This window comes from Ascaphus truei, chromosome 1, assembly GCF_040206685.1.
Source record: "Ascaphus truei isolate aAscTru1 chromosome 1, aAscTru1.hap1, whole genome shotgun sequence".
Taxonomy (NCBI): domain Eukaryota; kingdom Metazoa; phylum Chordata; class Amphibia; order Anura; family Ascaphidae; genus Ascaphus; species Ascaphus truei.
In genome coordinates this window covers 434,246,300-434,266,351 of record NC_134483.1, presented here as the reverse complement: position 1 = coordinate 434,266,351, position 20,052 = coordinate 434,246,300, and the positions used below count along the sequence as shown (strand labels likewise).

General features: G+C 49.5%; 1 protein-coding gene across 4 annotated transcripts in view; it reads right to left on the bottom strand.

Annotated features, from left to right (window-relative positions):
- SCLT1 (sodium channel and clathrin linker 1) overlaps positions 1-20,052 on the bottom strand; it is a 179,667-nt gene that overhangs the window by 154,770 nt on the left and 4,845 nt on the right. For all 4 annotated transcript variants that reach the window (XR_012803959.1, XM_075615377.1, XM_075615368.1 and 1 more), the window contains exon 3: positions 1,459-1,526. Coding sequence is in view for 3 of the 4 variants with exons in the window: in XM_075615377.1 (XP_075471492.1) it covers positions 1,459-1,526 (68 nt within the window). In the remaining variant the exon portion in view is untranslated. The remainder of the gene's footprint in view (positions 1-1,458; positions 1,527-20,052) is intronic.

The following is a 20,052-nucleotide window of genomic DNA, read 5'->3' as shown; positions in this document are numbered from 1 at the left end:
ATGGCAACCAGGTCAGGCAGCTTTCCATTGGGTGACCGCCCAACAATACTTTATTTTCTTCTTCGAGCACTCGCAAAAGTAAGACATTATATATCTTAGTCCTCCAAGCAACCCAGAGCGTTAAGTGCAGCGGTTCATCTCCGGGGGACCCCTGGTTCATACAAGGCTTTATTTTGGGGGGAGGATTGCCGCTTTAAAAATTGAACAGCAGCATTTCATCAAATACATTCAATGAAAAGATCAGATATACCATGATCTCAAATGAATACAGTTCAACCCCGTTATAGCGCAATACGCTACAACGCAAAGCCGCTTAAACCGCAGTCTAAACGTGGCTCCCGATTTAAAAAACACTTTTTTTTTTACGGGATCGCGTACGTTTTGCCACGCGAGGATTTTCCGGCATCTGCATTTCTCTCCTCACTGCAGCTCGCTCTCCTCTCCCTATCCTTACAATCTGAGCCCTATTCCTACTAAGTGAGGTTATTAGTAATAGGGCTCAGATACTAAGTGAGGTTATTAGTAATAGGGCTCAGATACTAAGTGAGGTTATTAGGAATAGGGCTCCGATACTAAGTGAGGTTATTAGGAATAGGGCTCCGATACTAAGTGAGGTTATTAGGAATAGGGCTCCGATACTACTGTAAGTGAGGTTATTAGGAATAGGGCTCCGATACTAAGTGAGGTTATTAGGAATAGGGCTCAGATACTAAGTGAGGTTATTAGGAATAGGGCTCAGATACTAAGTGAGGTTATTAGGAATAGGGCTCAGATACTAAGTGAGGTTATTAGGAATAGGGCTCCGATACTAAGTGAGGTTAGTAGGAATATTATAAAATAATAATTTATAAATTATTTTATTTTAATGAAAATTTATAATTTATCAATTCATATTTAATTTCTAATTTATAAATGATACCATATCATACAGGAATCGAACCCAGGACCTGCTATTACCAATTCTATACCTCTAAGCCACAGTGATTGTATGATGTCACCGGCTCTAAAAACATACTTAACATATTGTACACAGTGCAGTCCACTGCCCTGTGCTACAGTGGTTAAGTATATTTATAGAGTCTGTCACATAACACCAATGCTGTGGTGTAGCAGGAATTGGTCTAGCAAATGGAAGGTCCCGAGTTTGATTCCTGCATGTATATTATATATATTAAATGTATTCATATTCATGTTCAATTCCCACATGGTGTGTATGTGTCTGTTAGCAATAAAGTATTGAATGTTTAAAGGAAAAAAAATACAAATGCCACGTGGTGTAGGGGGGTGTGTGTGTGTGTGTTATATGACCCTCCTCTGCGCTCGAAAGTCCACGGCAGGGAGAGGAGAGAGCGAGCCGCAGAGAGGAGAGAAATGCAGACGTTGGTAAGTCCTTGCGCGGCGAAATTTTCTCAACACTTTTTGGAGTTGCTGCTATAATAACAAAATCAATTAAAATACCTGTACAATAGGAAGCCCGGGGAGATTTCGATCTTCATATTGTTTGAGTGCAGCCCTTAGTCTTTGGACTGAAAGAAATAAAAGAATGCATGTCTGGGTATTCAGCTAACTTAGATGCATGACTCATGGCAACAATATTAATATACATATGTCACTATTCCCCATTCTTGCCGAATCTCAAAAGGTGAAAGGCGTAGAGATGCATAAAAGCACATTTCACATACAGTATGTGAAGTGGCCACTTACATTATGAGATGCTGGGATTCACTTGAATGGGAGTTAATGTGGGATTGCTGTGCAGCAAACTGTATGGGAGCTTAGTGTATCTCCCACTTAGAAGCATGGCAGACGTCCAAAACAGCACCGAGTCACACGTTTTGAATCTGTCTGTGTGGAACCCAGCGTGTGTAAAATATAGAAACTGTGACAAATCATTTCATTTCTAAAAAACACAATAAATACTAAATAAAAAAGGTTTTCCATTTTTTTTTTAGCAACTTCTACAGTTTCTCATCTGGTTTCCCAGTCAACAAAATAAAATACTGAACGAAAAAGGAAACATTTAAATACATACATTTCACAATATTTAAAAAAAAGCACATGGAACTTTTTTAAGTGACAGTGTAGACAAAATCAAAAGATGATTTTTTTTTATTCCAAACAAATAAGTATAAGTATACTAAGAACTGGAAAAGAAAGATCAACCAGTGACAGGGCAAAGAAAGATAAATAGAGTCAATATATACAGCAGTGTCTTTCAACAGGGGTTCCTAGGAATCCATGGGTTACCCGGGCATCCCTAAAGAGTTCCCTGCAATTTTCAGGTCATTTGAAATGTGTATCAAATACAGAAGAATTTACAATGCATCTGATCCCAGACGTTAGATACACAGCGGAGGCTGTCTAAAGCACACAAATCATGTATATCCTATGCAAATATGTGAGTAACTTGATGTGGGGTCAGAAATCAACCAAATGTTTCCACAAATGAAAACAACATGACATTTAGAAATAATAAAGTGCAGTGTTAACCCAATCAGTACATCCCAACACCACTGTCACGGTAGCTTACAGGGTTATAATATACGCCAAATAACTGGGTTGAATTGAATACGACTGTGATATAATAAAGAGATGTTATTCCTTAAAACACAGGTGGACACGCAATATTGGGCAAATAACAAACAGAATATATACACTTACTTAGGGAAGGGACAATGAAATAACCAGGATTCGGGTTAGCAGTTCATCAGGCATCATTCAGGTAAAATAACGAAGACAATGGGCATAGAGCTTACAATTGTTTTTATGTGATTTGGGCTCTATCCCCAACATTGGGACTCAGGCATTGGAAAACAATTACCTGGGTCCAATTACCTTTTGCCAGCTAACGTGGGAAGCAATCTAGTACCTGCCCCCAGGTAGCTAGCACATGTGCACAATCATCTGGTCAGAGTCCCATTTCATGAACCCCACACTACAAGGTTGGTGTTTGTAAGTCTGCCATTTGGGATTCTGGCCGGGAAACTCTGACCAGAGGTGTGAAGCACGACACTTAATACAAGTACCCACACCCTGCTCTTCCCCGCCCTAGAATACTTAATCAGGGTGAGGGGGGAAACATTTGATCAGTGGGCTTACTGTAGACACACTCTCACCCACCAGCCATTAACATACCTTATGGGCCAGTAGCTTTCGCTGGCTTTACTGTAGGCATAAAATATAGTGAACTGACAATATTTTATATACATCAAAATATTCCATTCGGTTGGGCCGAGTGGGCTATACCAATACCATGTTTAAAATGGTTTTGAAGCAAAAAGTGGCATCATTTGCATGTCATTTCCCAGAATCCCTTACAGCAGTGGAAGTGCTGTGTGATAATGGTGAAAGGTGAGGTTGCAGACCTGAGCATACAAGAATATTCATTCTCATATATTCTCTCTCTCATTTTTTTTTTTTTTACATTTTATTAAAATGGGATATTTATTAAAAATCAGAGAACAATACAAGAGTATATTCCTGACTATATACCTGTACACATCTTTTTATTATTTTAATAAATAGTTTTTCAGCTTATCATTAGGTGTTGTCTAGATGTATTGTTAGTCTGTCAGTGTGTCAGTTTGTTAATGTTAGTATTATCTATGCCAGTCGTGTTTCAACAGTTATACGCAGTGCTATTTCTTGTGTTCTTTTTTTCCACATGTTGCGAGACTGTTCGTGTGGTATATCTGAAGATTACCGGATCATCAAGACTGGACTTTTATATACTGTATTTTCAGATTCCACATTGTTGATAATCAATTATTGTTTCAGGCGCCGGATTTATTTGTTATATGTTATTGTATCTGATTTGTATAGGTCAGTTTTTTCTCAGCAGCCTGGCTTATATGTATAAGTTTTTTGTTATTTATCACTGTATATTAGTAACACTAAGTAGTTTTTAGAGAATGAGCACTATTAACACATCCCTTTTTTTCCCACATCCCTGAATATGCCACTATCTAAATCTATTCGCAAACCTTTATCATTAAATGTTTGTTATTTGTAATTCAGGTAGCCACAAGTGTAGAGATGCAGCGCACAGCAAAGACCTGGAAAGTACTCTCCGACGAAGCGCCACACAGGCGTGAAACGCGTTAGAGACAGAGGCTTTTTTCCCTGCACCCATACCTGTCTGCACCATGTTTTTTCATTAAATAAATATTTTTATCAAACTGCTGCTGTCCCGTGGATTCAGTTCTTTGCTGTGCGCTGCATCTTTACACTTGTGGCTACCTGAATCATTTCAACTGGCAGAAGCACGCATTCCAGAAGGCACAATGGGCAAGGTCACGTGAGTCTGTACCTTAAACAGTACACAGAGGTATTTTATTGGTGCTATTACTAATTGTCAGTACCAGTCCATATTGGCAGTGAGGGGGTGAGGCTCATATATCTCCATTACCCACACTCACCAGGACATTTATTCAGGTCTCAGACATATATATTCACCCATATATACCTCACTCATATATATACACCTTAAACCCAGCCTATGACCTTCAATCAAGATATTATTGTTTATTACAAACTTTGTCACTAGAGCACTATACTTGAACAATGTTCTTCTACCTGGTTATTTGTAATTCCACTATGTGCACACTGCATAAAGCTCACAATTAGCTCTTGTATTATTTATTCAAGCAAAATATTGGTCGAATATCAATTTTAAAACTTTATCTTGTCTCACAAGTTGAACTCACAATTCTACTCTCCTTTATTGTTTTAGAAAATAAACACCATTCACACACAACTCATTAATAGCTCACCTATGTATTGGTGAAAGTAAATCGTAAACCCTTTATTGGAGAACACAAATCTATCTAGATCCCAGTCTGATTAAATCACCTGCTATATAAAGTAATCACCTACGGCCATGCATGAAGATCATTAAATATGAACCTTGAAATGTCAAATATTTGCCATTCTAAATGCAAGTGCCAAATCTGGGAATATTCTTACTAAAGGTATATAACATGTAAATCAAATCTGCTGTACTATCCAGAAGAATAAGAAGTCGGAACTCAAATGGTCTTAATGAAAAAATAATCCAAAAGGATTTATTAAAGATAGATCGATGTTTCGGTCCACTTGCGGGCCTCTCTCAATATGACAAAGGCTCTCAAGCAGACCGAAACATTGATCCATCTTTAATAAATCCTTTGGATTCTTTTTTCATCCACTATGAAGTGGGACCCCCTTTGCTGAGCACAAATGGCACGGATCACATTTTCGTGAGTGCACCACACATCAGCTATATAATCAAATCTACATTCCAGTTAAGGTTTTTTTTTTTTAATTTTTTTTTAACATTTTTATTAGGAAACAGGCCAGTTTACAGGCAAATTTCACATCACAGTATCCTAATACACTTTGATTTTCAAATTTTCCATGTTGGGGGGGGGGGGGGGTGTGTGTACCGCCAAGAGTGGCGCGACCTCTGGGTCACCGGGTGACCAGGGGAGCGAGAGGTCTGAAAAAGAGAGCGGGGGGGGGGGGGGGGTAGAGGGGGGGGGGGGTCCTCCCCTGTGCCGCTGACCCTGGCGTCCCTTCAGGTTGTGGCCTGAGTGGTCATAGTTTCTCCTATCGGATTCTCTCGGGTGTCAGTGAGTCTCCCAGGGCTCCCAGATTTTGTAATGACTTGTAGTCTTGCGTTTGAGAAACGCTGTCAGACGTTCCATAAGCATTACGTCGTCTATTCTTCTCTTAACCGCCTGAATGGAGGGGGGAGAGATCTTTTTCCAGGAGAATGCCACAGCACACCTAGCCGCGGTAAGGATGGAGGAGATTAATTTTCCTACCGGGCGGTCAATTTCCTCTATTGGCCTGCCCAGGAGGAAGGTCAGTGGATCTAGGGCTAATGTGAGGCTAGTTACCTCTTGGATTAAAGTTTGGATAGAAAGCCAAAATTTTTGGATTTTTGGGCATGACCACCAAATGTGGGCAATGTCTCGTCTCTGTCCACAGCCTCTCCAACATAGATCTGAGGCCAGGGGGTAGATTTGCTTCAATCTAACTGGGGTAAGATACCAGTGGAACATGATTTTGTAGATATTCTCTTTTGTTGTGGTACAGATGGAAGTTCCTGAAGCAGCGTCCCATATATCCTCCCAGTCTTCTCTATCTATGTCTATACTTAGTTCCGCCGCCGACTTGGACATGTAGTCGTGAGTGGAGGGGCCTGCTGTTCTCTCCATACCAGCGTATATGTTAGAGATCAATGCTGTTTGATGTGTACTAGTTCGGCAGAGTCTCTCAAAGTTGGTGAGGGGAGGATACTCAAATTTTGGGGACAATTTTTGGAGAAAATGTCTAATTTGGAGATACTTAAATGGGCTCAGTTCTGGGGCCTCGTGTCTTGTTCGTAATTCTTGGAAGTTGAGCAGCCTTCCATCGCTCAGTAGGTCGGCAACCACCCTAACCCCCTTCAGACGGAAGTAGTCGAACTGTTTTGGTTCACATCCTGGGGGGAAATGTGGATTCTTGTGGATCGGAGTAAGCAACGAGCCTGGAGCAGTTAGTTTAAACTTTGATCTGCATTTCCGCCAAACTTCCCAGGTGTGTCTGGTGGCACCAAGGTCGAACCTACGGGGTGGTTTATCCCCCTTGTCTATGCACCAAAGGAGGGCCTGCAGAGAAGGCGTTTTTACGTAGTGGGATTCAATATCTCGCCAGCAATAGAGACCCGGGTCTGCGTTCCACACTACGACTTGCCTCAACTGGGCCGCTAAATAGTACTTTGTGATATCTGGGACACCCAGGCCCCTTCTTCCTCTTGACGTCAGGAGGACAGATCTGGCCACCCTGGGCCTTTTGCCCTTCCAGATGAAGTTAAACATTTTATTCTGGATATTCTTAAGTTCAGGGCTGGGAACATGGATCGGGAGTGTCTGGAAATAGTATAGCAATCTGGGGAGTATATTCATTTTTACCGAGATCATCCTTCCGATCCACGAGATCTGGTAGTCTTCCCATTTGTCCAGATCTTTTTTGATTTTCCCGAATAGGGCCGGATAATTATATTTGTACAGTGATTGGTAGTTGCCTGATACATTCACTCCCAGGTATTTAATGTATGAGGAACTCCATCTATAATTAAAGTTCAGTTTCAGTAAATTAACTTCCGATTTTGGTACATTTAAGTGTAGAGAGCAACAACCGTGTATGAGCTCCAAGAGCAAAGGTAATTGGTGCCAAGCAGGGCAACATAAATAGTAAATAAATGATAAACGGAGTTGACACCGGGATATCAGGTAACGGGTTAAAGGACTGCAATAAAGGTAACGGGTAAAGCAAGAGAGGGCTAGTATAATAGGGAACACGAGGTACTCACTCAGTCCCTAGCCCTGGCCGAATCCTGCCCGGTGTGGAGTCCACGCGACTCACAGGAGATCACCGCTCTGCTCTCCCTCCTTCCAGCTCCAGTCCTGACGCTGTCTGTGCTGTTTGTTTTTTATGTAGCTTAATAAATAGTATTTTTTAACCTCTATGCTGGTGAGTTCTAACCTTTTTTCCGGAGCGGATGGACCACCGATCCTTCCCCTTCTCTACATTTAAGTGTAGGGCTTCTGATTTGTCATTATTCATTTTGTAGTCCGAAATTTTGCCGAACTCCACCAATTCTTTATGTAGGTTGGGAAGTGATGTTTGAGGGTGGATTAGTGACAGTATTATATCGTCGGCAAAAAGCGAGATTTTGTAATTTGTATCTCCAATTGGTACGCCCTGAATGTTTATGCTCTCGCGTATTTTGGCCGCCAGGGGTTCGATCGTCAGGGCGAAGAGGAGAGGGGACAAAGGACAGCCCTGCCTTGTACCATTCGTTATTGGAAATCTCTGCGCTGTGCCTCCCGGGAGTTTGATTGCTGCGATGGATTTTGGTACAGTGCTCGGACCCCCTCTAGGAATGAGTCCTTGAAGCCAAATTTTTGTAAGGTTTTGTCTAAGAATAGCCAATTGATTCTGTGAAACGCCTTCTCTGCGTCTAAGCTCAGGAGAACTGCCTTGGTGTTTGTAAGGTTAATGTGGTCTATTATATTTATAATTTTGCGGGTGTTGTCCGAAGCCTGACGGCCCGAGACAAATCCCACTTGATCGTTATGGATAAGTCTGGGTAGGATGGGGTTTAATCTGTTTGCTAGTATTTTGCTATATAGTTTTAGGTCGTTGTTCAACAGCGATATGGGGCGGTAACTCCCACATTGCATTGGGTCTCTCCCCTCTGTGGATTATTGCTAGGTTAGCCATTGACATTGATGCTGGTATGGGGTCACATTCCATAAAGGAGTTGAACAAGTCCAGTAAGTAAGGAGATAGGGACGGGAGAAACCTCTTATAGTAGGCGTTTGTGAATCCATCAGGGCCGGGGGCTTTGGATAGTTTTAGAGCTTTTACCGCATCTGCCAATTCCTCTTTTGTAATTTTCCCATTAAGTGTCTCGTTCTCCTTCTCCGTCAAGGATGGGAGGTTGCAGCTATCTAAATAGTTCGAGACTGCCGTAAGCCTTGATGCTCTATTATTTTCCTCTTGGGTTCTGAGGTTGTATAATTTGGTATAAAATTTGGTAAATTCCTCCGCAATGTGTCTGTCATTATATAATATGTGACCTGACCTATTCTTGATCGCAGTTATTTGGGACCTCTTTTGTACCCCTCTTAATTTACTGGCCAATAGTCTGTCAGCTTTGTTGCCCTTATCATAGTATCTCTGGTTAGTCCATCGAAGGGCTTTTTCGACATCCTCGAGTTGGATCTTTTCAACTCGTTTCTGGCGGTTGTTAAGGTTTTGTATATTTTCCCCGAGGGGTTGGATTTGTGTTGCTGTTCTAGTTTGATTATTTTCTCTGTCAAGTCTTTGAGTAATGTTGCCTTGGTTTTTTTCTTATGGGATGCTATGGAGATAAAAGTACCTCTGATGGTTGCCTTATGGGCTTCCCATAGTACTGCCGAGGATGGGACTGAACCTGAGTTGTTCCTGAAGTACTCTGATAGGGCTGTCCTGATTTCCCTCTCTATTTCCGGGTGATTCAATAATGAATCGTTTAGTTTCCAGTTAAATGCGCTCGACTTTGTGAACGGAACTGAGAGAGTTAAAGAGATAGGGGCATGATCCGACCATGTGATCGGGCCTATATCCGTTTTTTGGGAGGCATCCAAGACGTTCTTGGTTGTAAAGAGGTAATCAATGCGAGAATAGGTCTGGTGGGGTGCGGAGTAAAAGGTATAGTCCCTTTGGCCCTGATGTTGGGATCTCCAAACGTCCACTATGGAAAATTCTTTGATTATTGCTCTAAATGCTGTACCCATCTTTAGGGATAGTACCGTATGTGGGCGGTTAAGAGGGAGTGTCTTATCCTCCAGTGGGTTTAAGGCCATGTTTAGATCGCCCCCCACTATCAGTGAGGATAGGTAGGTAGGGTCGATTAAGTTTAGGACTGTTTTCAAGAACTCTGCTTGGTTCTCGTTTGGAGCATAGAGGTTGACCAGGGCAATTGCCGTGCCTGCCAGTGAGCCATATACCACAAAAAATCTACCCCCTGGGTCTGAAACTTTTTTGACAAAATTGAATGGAGTTCCCTGGCGGATTAAGATGGCTACCCCTCATTTCTTGCTACTGAACGAGGCATAATAGCCCAGCGGGAATGTATTATTAAATATTTTAGGCGGCTCGTGGTCTGTGAAGTGTGTCTCCTGGAGAAAGATATATCTCCTTGGGATCTTTTCATCTCCTGGAGAGCTAGCTTTCTCTTCCTGTGACTCTGTAGTCCTTTAACTTTAAGGGAGATAACTTTGATTGGGGCCTGGCTAGCCATTTTTGTTATCTCCGAAGGGGTCTTTGCGAATCACCCCTTTCCCAACCGGGGGACCGTGACTGATTACTGTGCCTGAGGGGTAGGAAAGTACATCTCTAGTGGAAGAGGGTGGCCTATTGTCTGGACCTGGGTCAACGGTGTCGGGGGGGTGGAGGGGGAAGGGGTGAGCGGGAGGGGTAAAGGACTGCTGGGACAGCACCAGCAGGCAGAGAGATAGAGGATGGGGGCCTGAGGGCGCCCCCAATAGAGTGTAGCCGGGTTTGCGCACCGGCATTCGGACTTAGGGTCCTTGGGGGGTAGACCCGGGAGTCTCGTCCAGGAGGGTGTGGACCCCTTAGTGTTTTTTTTCGGAATCATTTTCCCTGTGTGTATATAGTCGACAGGGAAGAGGAGAGACAGGGAGGGGGGGCGGGGGGGAAAGGGGGGCGGGAAAGAGGGAAGGATAGGTGCTCCTTAGTGGGATAGGGGTGGCCCGTGATGATCGAGTGGAACCGTTGATCTTCTGCATAAATATACATTCAGGTAACGCAAACAGTGGTTTCCCAGCATGGCTGATTAGCTATAACAACGAGTCCCTCTGGATAAACATTCTGACATAAACATCATATTTAACTTTTTTAAACTCTAACATTCATAAACCATAATGAACACACAGCTATCTTATACAGTGCCTATTCTAAAGAGCTAATTTGCTGACAGAGGAGGGCTGTCTGTAGGTCTCTTAGCCGGCGTCTTGTTTGTGGCTCCTGTCTGCATCATGTCGTTTCTGGTAGTGCCTTTATTGCGGGGTGGGACGGCCTTTATATGTCAGCTTTTACTTTTAAGCCTAGTGGTGGGGAGATTGTGCCGAGCTTGTATACTTCCGCGCCTGGGGGCACGCGTGGAGCAGGGGGGGGGGGGGGGGGTGGCAGCGGCGCCTCAAGTTGTGTTATTTACTAAAGTGCCCGCGTGTCCGCTCGTTAGCTACTAGTGGGGTAGGTGGGCACCAATATGATTTATGGTCGTGGGGGGTGGAGATGGGTGCGCAGGCAGGCGCGTGGTAGTCGCATGAAGGGGGGGGGAGGAGGCAAGGGCGGGGGGACAGACGGGGGTGTCGGAGGGGCGCGCGGGGACAGGGGGGGGCTGGGGCCGGTTCAAATTGGTCGTTCAGAGGATTTGTATTCTATAGTGCACACATAGCATTTAACAGGGCTAATATTTACAAAGTACTAGAGCACTCATGCCTGGTCTGCTTACTGCGGGACACTTGGGGAAAGGGGGAGGGAAGGGGGGGAAGGGGAGGGGAGAGGGGGGGAGGGCTTTTGTTATTACCTCTCCACGGTCGTGGCGGTCGCTTGCAGAGGTGGGGGAGCCGCGTGTGTTAGCGCCATCTTGGTTGTCAGGCGTTGCGCCTGGGCTTCTCTGTGTCGGCGGGAAGTATTTAGTTACCGCCGGAGTTGAGGCTTTTTTCTGACGCGACTGCATTGCCGCGGTGTTCCCCCTTCTAGGTATGTTTGCTTGGAGCCAAAAGCGTTTGAGGAAAGGTGGTGGTCCAGGGGGGGCGAGACGTAAGGGCGGTGCAGGCACCTGGGGGTCCTTATGGGGGAGCGGGACAAAGTTATTTATTTATTTACTCTGTGGTGTTGTGTCAGGGCAGCTGCAGTGCTATGAGACTTAGTGCTTCTGGTAGCAGTGGAAATTCTTCCCTAGGCAGGGACTCTGTTGTTACTGCACTTTGTGGGGTGCTGGTACCTCCGCGTGGGGCCCCATTAAGATGGCCGCCTCTCCCTCTCAGCCACTATGCCAGCGCTCACCTCCTCCCAGCGCTCCCCCCCCCTCACAGCCCCTCAGATCCTGGATTTATTTATTTTCCTACCGCTCGCGCCGCGGGAGGCTGCTGTGAGCGTCCCTTTAACTTCAGGTGCAGGGGGAGCTTCGTCCCCTTCTGCCGCCGATTCCCCGGCTTCAGACCTCACGGGGCTCACAGTGCCACGCCGCCCCTTCTCGCCGTCGGGCCCGCGCCTCACAGGGGGGTCTCCCCGAGCTGCCTGTCGGATCGCCCGAATCAGGCTCTCCGGGGCTCTGCAGTGTGCCGGAGCTGGGTCCGGAAAGGTAAGGGGGAGAATGTTTATTCTTTAAATTATGCTCCGGGGTCCATAGGACTCTCCTAGAACGCGGCCATGTCGCGTGACGTCACCGGAAGCCCCTCTCCATGCCAGTTAAGTTTAAGATGGGCGAGGTCTATTTAATGATCAATTATGTTTAAAAAAAAAAAAAAAAAGGGAGGAAAATTATAACTTTATCCAACCTTCTACCGTTCCATACTGTGAGTATCTCTGATTCCAGACGCGCCCGAGTTGGCGTTTAATCAAATCCCCACCTCGGCCTCGCGGTCACGCCTTGTTTGTGGTGAGCGCATTGTTACACATACATTCACTATCACTACCCAAATCTGACCAGTTTGGATGCAAAAAGGAACATATTACAAGTACAACATTACTCAAACAACAAATTTGCATTAAATTTGCTATTTTTGTGCGTTTATGCCTCTGAATATTTTGTGTCATTATATAAAAAAATGAAGAAAAAGTGAAAGCGATGTTTGTCAGTTCACTTTAACCTGTTTGAGAATGTAACAAGTCACAGGAGATTATTCATGGGCTTATTTCTGACACGAGAACATTTTGTTTTTAAGCTGCTGTGATTTCACTGACAGAAATTAATGTCCTACTTCCCAGTGTGTGTGTGTGTGTGTGTGTGTTTGTGTGTGTGTATAGTGATTTAGTTATTATATATATTACTAGCTGATATACCCGGCGTTGCCCGGGATTGAATGGTCCCGCTCCCCCTCTCTGTCCACTCACCCCCTATCTCTGCTCCCCATTGCCCTCTCTCTGTGACTGGGTGAGTTAGTGACTGGGCGGGTGAGTTAGTCAGTTTGTGAGTGGGCGGGTGAGTTTGTGAGCGGGCAGGCGAGTGAGTGAGCGGGCGAGTTAGTGAGGGCGGGTAAGTGAGTTAGTGAGCGGGGTCTCTCAGCTAGTGACTGGGTGGGTGGGTGAGTGAGTTAGTGACTGGGTGGGTGAGTTAGTGACTGGGTGAGTTGGTGGGTGAGTTAGTGACTGGGTGAGTTGGTGGGTGAGTTAGTGACTTGAGTTAGTGACTGGGTGGGTGGGTGAGTGAGTTAGTGACTGGGTGGGTGAGTGAGTTAGTGACTGGGTGAGTGAGTTAGTGACTGGGTTGAGTTAGTGACTGGGTGGGTGGGTGAGTTAGTGACTGGGTGGGTGAGTTAGTGACTGGGTGGGTGAGTTAGTGACTGGGTGGGATTAGTGACACTTGAGTTAGTGACTGGGTGGGTGGGTGAGTTAGTGACTTGAGTTAGTGACTGGGTGGGTGGGTGAGTTAGTGACTGGGTGAGTTAGAGAGTGGGTGACTGGGTGAGTTAGAGAGTGGGTGAGTTAGAGAGTGGGTGAGTTAGAGAGTGGGTGAGTGGGTGAGTGGGTGGGTGAGTGGGTGAGTGGGTGGGTGAGTGGGTGAGTGGGTGGGTGGGTGAGTGGGTGGGTGGGTGACTGGGTGGGTGACTGGGTGAGTGGGTGGGTGACTGGGTGGGTGACTGGGTGAGTGGGTGGGTGACTGGGTGAGTGGGTGGGTGACTGGGTGGGTGACTGGGTGAGTGACTGGGTGAGTGGGTGGGTGAGTGGGTGAGTGGGTGGGTGACTGGGTGAGTGGGTGGGTGACTGGGTGAGTGGGTGGGTGACTGGGTGAGTGGGTGGGTGACTGGGTGAGTGGGTGGGTGACTGGGTGAGTGGGTGGGTGAGTGGGTGGGTGACTGGGTGGGTGACTGGGTGAGTGGGTGGGTGAGTGGGTGGGTGACTGGGTGAGTGGGTGGGTGAGTGGGTGGGTGACTGGGTGAGTGGGTGGGTGACTGGGTGAGTGGGTGGGTGACTGGGTGAGTGGGTGGGTGACTGGGTGGGTGACTGGGTGAGTGGGTGGGTGACTGGGTGAGTGACTGGGTGAGTGGGTGGGTGACTGGGTGAGTGGGTGGGTGACTGGGTGACTGGGTGAGTGGGTGGGTGACTGGGTGAGTGGGTGGGTGACTGGGTGGGTGACTGGGTGAGTGGGTGGGTGACTGGGTGAGTGGGTGACTGGGTGAGTGGGTGGGTGACTGGGTGAGTGGGTGGGTGACTGGGTGAGTGGGTGGGTGACTGGGTGAGTGGGTGGGTGACTGGGTGAGTGGGTGGGTGACTGGGTGAGTGGGTGGGTGACTGGGTGAGTGGGTGGGTGACTGGGTGAGTGGGTGGGTGACTTGGTGAGTGGGTGGGTGACTTGGTGAGTGGGTGGGTGACTTGGTGAGTGGGTGGGTGACTTGGTGAGTGGGTGGGTGACTTGGTGAGTGGGTGGGTGACTTGGTGAGTGGGTGGGTGACTTGGTGAGTGGGTGGGTGACTTAGTGAGTGGGTGAGTGACTTAGTGAGTGGGTGGGTGACTTGGTGAGTGGGTGGGTGACTGGGTGAGTGGGTGGGTGACTGGGTGAGTGGGTGGGTGACTGGGTGAGTGGGTGGGTCACTGGGTGACTGGGTGGGTGACTGGGTGAGTGGGTGGGTGAGTGGGTGGGTGAGTGGGTGAGTGGGTGGGTGAGTGGGTGGGTGACTGGGTGAGTGGGTGGGTGACTGGGTGGGTGACTGGGTGAGTGGGTGGGTGACTGGGTGAGTGGGTGGGTGACTGGGTGAGTGGGTGGGTGAGTGGGTGAGTGGGTGGGTGACTGGGTGAGTGGGTGGGTGACTGGGTGGGTGACTGGGTGAGTGGGTGGGTGACTGGGTGAGTGGGTGGGTGACTGGGTGGGTGACTGGGTGAGTGGGTGGGTGACTGGGTGAGTGGGTGGGTGACTGGGTGAGTGGGTGGGTGACTGGGTGAGTGGGTGGGTGACTGGGTGAGTGGGTGGGTGACTGGGTGAGTGGGTGGGTGACTGGGTGAGTGGGTGGGTGACTGGGTGAGTGGGTGGGTGACTTGGTGAGTGGGTGGGTGACTTGGTGAGTGGGTGGGTGACTTGGTGAGTGGGTGGGTGACTTGGTGAGTGGGTGGGTGACTTGGTGAGTGGGTGGGTGACTTGGTGAGTGGGTGGGTGACTTGGTGAGTGGGTGGGTGACTTAGTGAGTGGGTGGGTGACTTAGTGAGTGGGTGGGTGACTTAGTGAGTGGGTGGGTGACTTAGTGAGTGGGTGGGTGACTTAGTGAGTGGGTGGGTGACTTAGTGAGTGGGTGGGTGACTTAGTGAGTGGGTGGGTGACTTAGTGAGTGGGTGGGTGACTTAGTGAGTGGGTGGGTGACCTAGTGAGTGGGTGGGTGACTTAGTGAGTGGGTGGGTGACTTAGTGAGTGGGTGGGTGACTTAGTGAATGGGTGGGTGACTTAGTGAGTGGGTGGGTGACTTAATGAGTGGGTGGGTGACTTAGTGAGTGGGCGACTTAGTGAGTGGGCGACTTAGTGAGTGGGCGAGTTAGTGAGTGGGCGAGTTAGTGAGTGGGCTAGTGAGTGGGCGAGTTAGTGAGTGGGCGAGTTAGTGAGTGGGCAAGTTAGGGAGTGGGCGAGTTAGGGAGTGAGCGAGTTAGTGACTGGGCGAGTTAGTGACTGGGCGAGTTAGTGACTGGGCGAGTTAGTGACTGGGCGAGTTAGTGACTGGGCGAGTTAGTGACTGGGCGAGTTAGTGACTGGGCGAGTTAGTGACTGGGCGAGTTAGTGACTGGGCGAGTTAGTGACTGGGTGGGTGGGTGAGTTACTGACTGGGTGGGTGGGTGAGTGAGTTACTGACTGGGTGGGTGGGTGAGTGAGTTAGTGACTGGGTGAGTGAGTTAATGACTGGGTGGGTGAGTTAGTGACTGGGTGGGTGAGTTAGTGACTGGGTGAGTTAGTGACTGGGTGGGTGAGTTAGTGACTGGGTGGGTGAGTTAGTGACTGGGTGGGTGAGTTAGTGACTGGGTGGGTGAGTTAGTGACTGGGTGGGTGGGTGAGTTACTGACTGGGTGGGTGGGTGAGTGAGTTACTGACTGGGTGGGTGGGTGAGTGAGTTAGTGACTGGGTGAGTGAGTTAATGACTGGGTGGGTGAGTTAGTGACTGGGTGGGTGAGTTAGTGACTGGGTGAGTTAGTGACTGGGTGGGTGAGTTAGTGACTGGGTGGGTGAGTTAGTGACTGGGTGGGTGAGTTAGTGACTGGGTGGGTGAGTTAGTGACTGGGTGGGTGAGTTAGTGACTGGGTGAGTGAGTGACTGGGTGGGTGAGTGAGTTAGTGGGTGAGTTAGTGGGTGGGTGAGTGAGTTAGTGGGTGGGTGAGTTAGTGGGTGGGTGAGTTAGTGGGTGGGTGAGTGAGTTAGTGAGTGGGTGAGTTAGTGGGTGGGTGAGTGAGTTAGTGGGTGGGTGAGTGAGTTAGTGGGTGGGTGAGTGAGTTAGTGGGTGGGTGAGTGAGTTAGTGGGTGGGTGAGTGAGTTAGTGGGTGGGTGAGTTAGTGAGTTAGTGGGTGGGTGAGTGAGTGGGTGAGTTAGTGGGTGGGTGAGTTAATGGGTGGGTGAGTGAGTTAGTGGGTGGGTGAGTTAATGGGTGGGTGAGTGAGTTAGTGGGTGAGTGAGTGAGTTAGTGGGTGAGTGAGTTAGTGAGTTAGTGGGTGGGTGGTTGAGTTAATGGGTGGGTGAGTGAGTTAGTGGGTGGGTGAGTTAGTGACTTGGTGGGTGAGTGAGTGGGTGGGTGAGTGAGTGGGTGGGTTAGTGGGTGGGTGAGTTAGTGGGTGGGTGGGTGAGTTAGTGGGTGGGTGAGTTAGTGGGTGGGTGAGTTAGTGGGTGGGTGAGTGAGTTAATGGGTGGGTGAGTGAGTTAATGGGTGGGTGAGTGAGTTAATGGGTGGGTGAGTGAGTTAATGGGTGGGTGAGTGAGTTAGTGGGTGGGTGAGTGAGTTAGTGGGTGGGTGGGTGAGTGGGTAGGTGAGTGACTGGGTGGGTGAGTGACTGGGTGAGTGAGTGACTGGGTGGGTGAGTGACTGGGTGGGTGAGTGAGTGACTGGGTGGGTGAGTGACTGGGTGGGTGAGTGAGTGACTGGGTGAGTGAGTGACTGGGTGAGTGAGTGACTGGGTGAGTGAGTGACTGGGTGGGTGAGTGAGTGACTGGGTGGGTGAGTGACTGGGTGGGTGAGTGACTGGGTGGGTGAGTGAGTGACTGGGTGGGTGAGTGAGTGACTGGGTGGGTGAGTGACTGGGTGGGTGAGTGACTGGGTGGGTGAGTGAGTGACTGGGTGGGTGAGTGACTGGGTGGGTGAGTGAGTGACTGGGTGGGTGAGTGAGTGACTGGGTGGGTGAGTGAGTGACTGGGTGGGTGAGTGAGTGACTGGGTGAGTGAGTGAGTGACTGGGTGAGTGAGTGACTGGGTGGGTGAGTGAGTGACTGGGTGGGTGAGTGAGTGACTGGGTGGGTGAGTGAGTGACTGGGTGAGTGAGTGACTGGGTGAGTGAGTGAGTGACTGGGTGAGTGAGTGAGTGACTGGGTGAGTGAGTGAGTGGGTGAGTGAGTGACTGGGTGAGTGAGTGAGTGACTGGGTGAGTGAGTGAGTGACTGGGTGAGTGAGTGACTGGGTGAGTGAGTGGGTGAGTGACTGGGTGAGTGAGTGAGTGACTGGGTGAGTGAGTGAGTGACTGGGTGAGTGAGTGAGTGACTGGGTGAGTGAGTGAGTGACTGGGTGAGTGAGTGAGTGACTGGGTGAGTGAGTGACTGGGTGAGTGAGTGAGTGACTGGGTGAGTGAGTGACTGGGTGGGTGAGTGAGTGACTGGGTGGGTGAGTGAGTGACTGGGTGGGTGAGTGACTGGGTGGGTGAGTGAGTGACTGGGTGAGTGAGTGAGTGACTGGGTGAGTGAGTGACTGGGTGGGTGAGTGAGTGACTGGGTGGGTGAGTGACTGGGTGGGTGAGTGACTGGGTGGGTGAGTGAGTGACTGGGTGGGTGAGTGAGTGACTGGGTGGGTGAGTGACTGGGTGGGTGAGTGACTGGGTGGGTGAGTGACTGGGTGGGTGAGTGAGTGACTGGGTGAGTGAGTGACTGGGTGGGTGAGTGAGTGACTGGGTGGGTGAGTGAGTGACTGGGTGGGTGAGTGAGTGACTGGGTGGGTGAGTGAGTGACTGGGTGAGTGAGTGACTGGGTGAGTGAGTGACTGGGTGGGTGAGTGAGTGACTGGGTGGGTGAGTGAGTGACTGGGTGGGTGAGTGACTGGGTGAGTGAGTGAGTGACTGGGTGAGTGAGTGAGTGACTGGGTGAGTGAGTGAGTGACTGGGTGAGTGAGTGAGTGGGTGAGTGAGTGACTGGGTGAGTGAGTGAGTGACTGGGTGAGTGAGTGAGTGACTGGGTGAGTGAGTGACTGGGTGAGTGAGTGACTGGGTGAGTGAGTGAGTGGGTGAGTGAGTGAGTGGGTGAGTGAGTGGGTGAGTGACTGGGTGAGTGACTGGGTGAGTGAGTGAGTGACTGGGTGAGTGAGTGAGTGACTGGGTGAGTGAGTGAGTGACTGGGTGAGTGAGTGACTGGGTGAGTGAGTGAGTGACTGGGTGAGTGAGTGACTGGGTGGGTGAGTGACTGGGTGGGTGAGTGAGTGACTGGGTGGGTGAGTGAGTGACTGGGTGGGTGAGTGAGTGACTGGGTGGGTGAGTGAGTGACTGGGTGGGTGAGTGAGTGACTGGGTGGGTGAGTGAGTGACTGGGTGGGTGAGTGAGTGACTGGGTGGGTGAGTGAGTGACTGGGTGGGTGAGTGACTGGGTGGGTGAGTGACTGGGTGGGTGAGTGACTGGGTGGGTGAGTGACTGGGTGGGTGAGTGACTGGGTGGGTGAGTGACTGGGTGGGTGAGTGACTGGGTGGGTGAGTGACTGGGTGGGTGAGTGACTGGGTGGGTGACTGGGTGGGTGAGTGACGGGGTGGGTGAGTGACTGGGTGGGTGAGTGACTGGGTGGGTGAGTGACTGGGTGGGTGAGTGACTGGGTGGGTGAGTGACTGGGTGGGTGAGTGACTGGGTGGGTGAGTGACTGGGTGGGTGAGTGACTGGGTGGGTGAGTGACTGGGTGGGTGAGTGACTGGGTGGGTGAGTGACTGGGTGGGTGAGTGACTGGGTGGGTGAGTGACTGGGTGGGTGAGTGACTGGGTGGGTGAGTGACTGGGCGGGTGAGTGACTGGGCGGGTGAGTGACTGGGCGAGTGAGTAACTGGGCGGGTGAGTGACTGGGCGGGTGAGTGACTGGGTGGGTGAGTTAGTGACTGGTGGGTGGGTGAGTTAGTGACTGGGTGAGTTAGTGACTGGGTGGGTGAGTTAGTGACTGGGTGGTTGAGTTAGTGACTGGGTGGGTGAGTTAGTGACTGGGTGGGTGAGTTAGTGACTGGGTGGGTGAGTGACTGGGTGGGTGAGTGACTGGGTGGGTGAGTTAGTGACTGGGTGGGTGGGTGGGTGAGTTAGTGACTGGGTGGGTGAGTGAGCTAGTCGGTGGGTGAGTGAGCTAGTGGGTGGGTGAGTGAGTGGGTGGGTGAGTTAGTGACTGGGTGGGTGGGTGAGTTAGTGACTGGGTGGGTGGGTGACTGGGTGGGTGAGTGACTGGGTGGGTGAGTTAGTGACTGGGTGGGTGAGTTAGTGACTGGGTGGGTGAGTTAGTGACTGGGTGGGTGAGTTAGTGACTGGGTGGGTGAGTTAGTGACTGGGTGGGTTAGTTAGTGACTGGGTGGGTGAGTTAGTGACTGGGTGGGTGAGTTAGTGACTGGGTGGGTGAGTTAGTGACTGGGTGGGTGAGTTAGTGACTGGGTGGGTGAGTTAGTGACTGGGTGGGTGGGTGAGTTAGTGACTGGGTGGGTGGGTGAGTTAGTGACTGGGTGGGTGGGTGAGTTAGTGACTGGGTGGGTGGGTGAGTTAGTGACTGGGTGGGTGGGTGAGTTAGTGACTGGGTGGGTGGGTGAGTTAGTGACTGGGTGGGTGGGTGAGTTAGTGACTGGGTGGGTGGGTGAGTTAGTGACTGGGTGGGTGGGTGAGTTAGTGACTGGGTGGGTGAGTGAGTTAGTAACTGGGTGGGTGAGTGAGTTAGTGACTGGGTGGGTGAGTGAGTTAGTGACTGGGTGGGTGAGTGAGTTAGTGACTGGGTGGGTGAGTGAGTTAGTGACTGGGTGGGTGGGTGAGTGACTGGGTGAGTTAGTGACTGGGTGAGTTAGTGACTGGGTGGGTGAGTGAGTTAGTGACTGGGTGGTGGGTGAGTTAGTGACTGAGTG